The following is a 6,676-nucleotide window of genomic DNA, read 5'->3' on the forward strand; positions in this document are numbered from 1 at the left end:
GGATGGTGATGCGGAAGCTTTTCAAACAAATTATTTTATCACTTGGCTATGCGCTGTGCGCACGACCCCGACATGTAATGCTCCTGCTCCGTGCTGCTCGCGCGCGCATCGTGTCATCAAGTATTGCATGGTAGATCGCGGCCAATCAAGAGAATCAACCATGTGCTAGCTGTTTGTCGCGTTGACTCGAAAATGAACTCAAGAAACTGTAAAAAAAATGTGAATCAACTTGGCAGTTATCGTTGACAACAAGGATTTATTAATACGTACAACAAACAAAGTTGCGCGTTGCACGAAAAAACTTTGTACAGATCAAGTCACCTTGAGCTTTCCGACTCAGTCGGAAAGCCCGGTTGAGCCGGTATGTGTCGGGGAAAGACGTCGCGTCGCATGCCTTCAATAACACGTTTGGCGTTCGTGTGAACATGCAAGACCAAAAGTTGGTGTCAGAATTGCACATTGCTACTTTAAATTGCTCAGGAAATAACATGCGATTTTGGTGAGCAACGACGTTTTACATCCTGTGCAAATGACAATACTTCGTCTATTTATCAAGGTTGTCAGGGTAAAAAGAGAATTCTCCATGCTTTCTTCACAGCTACAGAGCATACATCCTGGCTATTGTCTCCACTATATGGATAAATATCGTGACGGTGCCGACACATATGATTTTATACTTAGCCACTGTATGGTGACCATGGTCCAATCAAATGGCGATGACCGATTATTATCGAATGAGAAGGGCGATAGATGGTATTTTATCCAATCATCAACGTTAGGGGTAGGTGTATGAGCCGCCGACACTCCTGCCGACGTATAATGTATGCAGGGCTATCGAGATATGTTATCCACCTATAGTGAAGTTAAGTAATTAGGTGATCATACACATATTTTGCACGGTGCCGACACTTTACTTTGACTTTGTATTGCTTCTGTTTGCCTGTTCGAAGCGTTTTGTGTGGCGCTTTCTTGCTCTACGAAGTCAACCGAGTTTCTCGGCAACGCTATTCCCGAAGCAGCATTGTGTCATGTTGAAAGCTGCTTTGGGTGAGGCATTGTTGGTGACACTATGGCCACTGCCGCTAAGGTACCGCCGTCAATACATGTAAGTGACTCCGCAGCAGTTGAGAGTTTAAAGTGGTACAAGAATTAGAAATATTCACTGTTATATACATACTATTCGTGCAATATACTACAGCACTAAGCAACGCCGCGCCTGTAGAAAGCGCCATCCCACCATGCAGCGGCGGCGGCACCAATCGCGCCACCAGTAGCAGCAGTACCCCCTCCGGGAGGAGTCCCCCCCAAGCTCGACATCAGCGAGCGTGCCCTCCGCCGCACCCGGCGATCGACAACTCGCAGCCGCCGCGCTGCTGCTGCGGGTGCTGCTGGTTGTAATGGCGGTACTGGGACGAGGGCGGCTACTGCTGCGGGGGCGTGGTTCTGGGTTGGCTCTGCAGCTCCGCGTGCTGCTGCTGCTGCCTGCAGCGTGACGAGTGGGTGGCCGCCAGGCGCAGGCTTCTTATCGGGCGTCCTCTCTCCTCGTCTTCCTTCGCCTCCTCCTCCCACTCCTCGCTGTTGCCCTCCGCTGACCTCCACGCACTTGGCGCCTTTATCTTCCGCCGTGCCCTTGGTGGTCGCAGGCTTCGGGGCCTTCGGCTTGGAGGCAAGCGCCATGACGCGCGCCATCCGCGCGGGTGCGATCACTGGCCCGACGCGTCCGTGGCCGGGTACGAGCACCGCGCGTCCGTGTGTGAGATGGCGGTGCACGTGCCAGCGGGGGAGGACTGTTGTCCTTCGTGCCCTTGGTCATCTCGCCGTCCTTCGTGCGAACTCGATCAGGGGCGCCGCCACCATGCCAGAGAAATGAAAATGCGAGAAGTGCTAAGATGGCCATTTAGACCAATCGTAGAAATTCAGTATTTTAACCAATGCTCGATAATGCCGGCAGGTGTCGGCCGCTGTCGGCACCGTCATGGTATGGCACGTCTGGCCTAGTCACCGCTTTCTGTATCATGCCAATCTTCGTACTCGGTTGCCTCCGCTGCTGCAGAACTGTGTGTAGCAAGCGATTTATAGAATTCTTCAGTCAACGATTGCAGCAACTAATATGCCAACTAATTTTAGTGCTGCCTTCTTGCTTCCGCATGAGTGGTTCGTAATAGTTAGCCGTAGCTATAGCCTTTGGATTTAGACTTCACTGCTCCATGCCAGTTTTGCCAAGGATCTATCAGTGTACTGACCGATACCTTGAATTAGGTTATCTAAAAATAACTTAATCCAAACTACTCTTCAGTACATTGTTTCGTACGTTAGCGGAGACTTTTTACGGAGCTGCCTGACCTCTCATATGTTTTTTTACGGCGGGCTCCACTGTCAGTTGCCTCCGTTACCACATTTAACCGGAGTTCAGCCACCCCTTGAAAAGGGTTCCACGGTCCATGTGCATAAATCGTCGGTCGTCAACTCTTTCCCTGAACTTCAACGATTAACGCAATCGTTTGTTTGCTGATACAAACGGGGCGATCTCCGGCTCGATAAAAAGTTGACCTCAGTTTAATAACTTGTTACACCTTCGAACAAGGTAACATTTGAAGGGTCGCGTTTGGGCGCCGTTCAACATGAGTTCGTGTGTTCTTAAAAAGACGTAAAATTCGATCGAAATCGCCCTCGGACAGGCTATGATAGTTCATTTGCCCTACCCCATTCTCAATTGTAATACAGGGGTTCATAAATTGGAGTAAAAAGTACCTGTAAAAAGGGTAAAAAGTCTTTATGCACATTTCATTATACGGGGGGCTATGCCCCAAACAGTATGATGTGCCAATCAGAGTCCGAAGTTCGGACGGCTGCTTGGCTTCGTCTGAATACATGTATTGTGCTTTGCAATGATTTTGGCAACACGAGGCGAGATTTGCTGTATTTATAGCGACCACCTGCTAGATTTACGATAAATCGAGGTGCATAAACGGGTGGAGGCCTAGAATTACGCTAAAAGCGCCACAATTGCACTTTCAAAAGTGCAATTGTGGCTGTGCAGCTGCAATTCTGTCGGTTTTTATCCACAAGCACCTACACACACGGCAATTATGCATAAGAGGGTGGATGTGCTGGGGATCATGGACGGTGGTGTACTGGGCCAATGCATGGCTGCTGACCGGCCCTCCCAAGCCGATATATATATGAGGAGGTGGATTTATGCATAATTTTAGCAGGTCGTGTATCTTTTTTCACACATATTTAGGAGCAGGCTTTGCCATATTTAGCGTCTAAAATGGTTGGCAAAATCATTGCAAAGAACAACACATGTACGCTAAATTCCAGCGCTTGAAGACGCGCAATGGAACGACGAGGAAGCTGCTTGGGGGCGGGGTGGGCAGCGGCCGAACGAATTTCCCCAACGGTTAAACATATTTGTTTACTATGCGTTGTTTTGTCTGCAAATCTGGTCCCGCTCTTTGAGCAAAAGCTGGTTTACATGTGAACCTATTCCGATGAATCATCGCCGATGATGCTATCTCTTTGGAGAGCGACTAATATTCACCAAGTATTGGCACATCATTAAGAGCCGGAAGTTCTCTGCGTGATCGGCTTTGCCATCACTGATGACAACGCTCAGTTCCATCTCGACACCGTTACATCGATAGTGGCGGCACTGCAACAGGGTAGATTCTGCCCAAATGAGACGGTTTCAAACGAAATGATGCTTAGGCGCCATTTGGAGTTATCGAGATAATCGTGATTGAAGTTGACCAATCCATTTTCGGAAATAACCGGGGATCAAAATCTCGAAAGTGAAAACACACATAAAAAGCGTAAAAACACTCTGATTCGCTTGCTTTTAGCGCGAGCTTTCCGATAATATACAATACGTTAAAATTGAAAAAATATTGAGGTCACACGCCCCAAATAAAATCGTGAATTTAGGGGGTCCGAAAATGGAGATAATTGTTCTAGACCGATGTCACTCCGGGAGTTCTTAACATTTCAAAGCATTCGATAGCTTAAACGAAGCACAAGACACGCCTCTTTCGATTGATGCGGTTAAATCGCGATTCGTACTTAGGTTCGTAAGCATCTTTTCGTTTTAAACCGTCTCAAATGTCCTTGCCCACACAGCTCGGCGCTCTTCTAAAGAGCTGACAAGTTTCCCATTTCTCCTTTCCAAGTAGACTAGACACCAAGCGGCTTGGAGTTCTCGTGAAGATGCACTGGTTCAACTCGCTAGTCGTGTTGCCCATGCTCGCCTGGGTGACTCTGCTCTCTATGGGAGCTCGAGCTGAATCCAACATTGGCATCGGCAAGAGCGACATCACCGGGCCTGCTGCGGAGGTCCTCATGATGGGGTTCTCGGATCTCAAGGAAAGCACTGCAGGAATTCTTAACCGGCTGTACGCCAGAGCCTACTTCATCGAAGACCCCGTCACCAGCAGCCGCGTCATGTTCGTTCACTGCGACCTGCACTCTGTCATGCAGCTGGTGCACCAAGAACTTCTCGCTCAACTCGCCACCAAGTATAGCGGCGTCTACACCGAGCAGAACGTCGTTCTACACGCCACGCACACGCACGCTGGACCGGGAGGCACTGCCGGCTACTTCCTCTACGACGTGTCCATCCTCGGGTACATCAGCGAGAACTTCGACAAGATCGTGGGCGGCATCTTGGACGCCATCGACCAGGCGCACAACTCGGTGGCGAGCGGCACGATCCGCTGGAACAAGGGCGAGGTGACGAAAGGCGGCAAGAACCGCTCTCCTGATGCATACATGGCCAATCCGGAGTCGGAACGAGCCAAGTACTCGAGCGACATCGACACGACCATGCGTGCACTGCACTTTTCCAGCAGCGAGGGTAAACGTCGAGGTGTCTTGGCCTTCTACCCCGTCCACCCAACCAGCCTCACTGCATCTAACCTATTGATCAGTGGAGATAACAAGGGATACGCTGAGTTCCTGCTCGAGGACGAACTGGACAACGTCGTCGTGGGTATCGGCATCGCCAACGCCGGAGACGTGAGTCCGAACCGGATCGACAACGGAGACGGCACCTTCAAGGGCGAGGGCAATTCCGCAATCGTGTCTGCGGAGATCATGGTTCAGCGGCAGTATGACACGCTGTCTATGCTCATTAAGAACGAGTCAGAGCTCATCAATGGCTCCGTCGCCGCCAGACTCTCCTACATCGACTTCTCCAACGTCACTTTCGACGGCGTGAAAGCACCCCAGACAACCCCTACGCCGACAAAACTTGCCCCGCCGTCTTGGGACAAATTTTCGCCGCTGGTACCGAAGATGAACGCGCACACAACATGTTCACGGAGGGCAGCCAGAAGACCAACGAGCTGTTCAAGACCATCGGCAGCATCATCAAGAAGACACCGAAATGGATAGAGGACTGCCAAAACGCTATCAAGGTGCCGCTGTTGGCTGTCGGCCTCATGGAGCCCGTGCCTTGGGTGCCCAACATTCTGCCGGTGCAGGTCGTCAAGATCGACCAGTTCGCTATCGCCATGACCAACTTCGAGGTCACGACCATGGCAGGCAGATGCATCCGAGACACCGTCAAGACGGCGCTGGAGGGGGTTGGAGTGACCGAGGTCGAGCTCGCTTCAGTCAGCAACGCCTACGCGCTGTACTTGTCCCCCAAGGAGGAGTATCACAAGCAGCACTACGAGGGCGCGTCGACGCTCTTCGGGCCCAACCAGTTGGCTGCGGTGCAACAGGAATTGACTCGCGTGGCGAAGTCGGTGGCCGACCCGTCCGTGCCGTTGGACGTGGGGCCAGCGCCGCGGCAGATCAAGTGTGACGCGGTGTCGATCCCTAAATTCGGGTGAATGCACCTGACCCTGGGAAGTCCCAATGATATGGAGCTTGGTGATACTGGATGATTTGGAGTCTCCTATAAAAACAAGGGTAATGTCTGCGAATGGACGCTGAATCCCGGAAGATAGATCAATGTGGGCGAGTTGATCCCGTTCCATGAAGTGCAACGGAATGCGAGCGATCCTCCCCAGTATATCTAAGTACGGCGGAACTCGACTCTGGCTTACAACCTGGGAGCTGAGGCACTTCTCAGATTCTACGTTGTTTTCCCGGAATAACGATTCCCAGACTTCGCGTTCCCAGACTTACCTCCCACAAAATTCCAAGAACGACCTCGGCTTGAGGCGTTCCGAGGCTCCAAACCCAAGAACACTTGGTTTCACTATGGCATCTTCCAAGATCCTAGGTGTACCCAACAACCCGAGAAGGTATCCAGTTTGGCGACCCTTCAAGGTCAGACCAACACTCCGCAGAAAGATCGCAGTCTCCGAAGGGTCGCTTAGGAAAGATTTCGTCTGCATGTGACCTTTAACCAAACAGAATTCGTTTTGCTTCGAAGGGCACAAGTGCTTCTTTCACAGCCTGGAAGGCCGTTCTCCACGACAAAATTCAAAGCACTTTAGGTAAGTGATCCACTGCTTCGGCCTGGACGTGATCATATCTATTACATATCTGTATATTTGGCGGATTGCAGACCGTCTTTGTTGTATATTTGCGGTCTATTGGGCCTGTGTCGAACTGAAGAAGTTGGCGACAGGGTAGATCGTTTCCTCTCTCCGAGAGGTGGTGCGTGTTCCCAAGATTGATCAAGTGTCTTGGATTTGGACCAGTTGACTTGTATTTTGGCCTTAGC

The 6,676-nt window shown here is 50.8% G+C and overlaps 2 protein-coding genes across 2 annotated transcripts; one reads left to right on the forward strand and one right to left on the reverse strand.

The window, feature by feature from the left end:
- Positions 1-1,421: 1,421 nt before the first annotated feature.
- PHYSODRAFT_336855 (hypothetical protein) lies at positions 1,422-1,897 on the reverse strand (the record flags this gene model as incomplete). The annotated part of the gene is made up of 3 exons (XM_009534463.1): positions 1,422-1,575; positions 1,604-1,706; positions 1,771-1,897. The coding sequence occupies 3 exons, from the start codon at positions 1,895-1,897 to the stop codon at positions 1,422-1,424; spliced, it is 384 nt and encodes a 127-aa protein (XP_009532758.1).
- A 2,369-nt stretch (positions 1,898-4,266) lies between these two features.
- PHYSODRAFT_317514 (hypothetical protein) lies at positions 4,267-5,834 on the forward strand (the record flags this gene model as incomplete). Its single annotated transcript, XM_009534464.1, has 2 exons — positions 4,267-5,138; positions 5,219-5,834. 2 exons carry the CDS (start codon positions 4,267-4,269, stop codon positions 5,832-5,834), a joined length of 1,488 nt encoding a protein of 495 aa, XP_009532759.1.
- Between the last annotated feature and the right edge of the window lie 842 nt (positions 5,835-6,676).

The sequence above is a fragment of the Phytophthora sojae genome (assembly GCF_000149755.1).
Source record: "Phytophthora sojae unplaced genomic scaffold PHYSOscaffold_7, whole genome shotgun sequence".
NCBI lineage: Eukaryota > Oomycota > Peronosporomycetes > Peronosporales > Peronosporaceae > Phytophthora > Phytophthora sojae.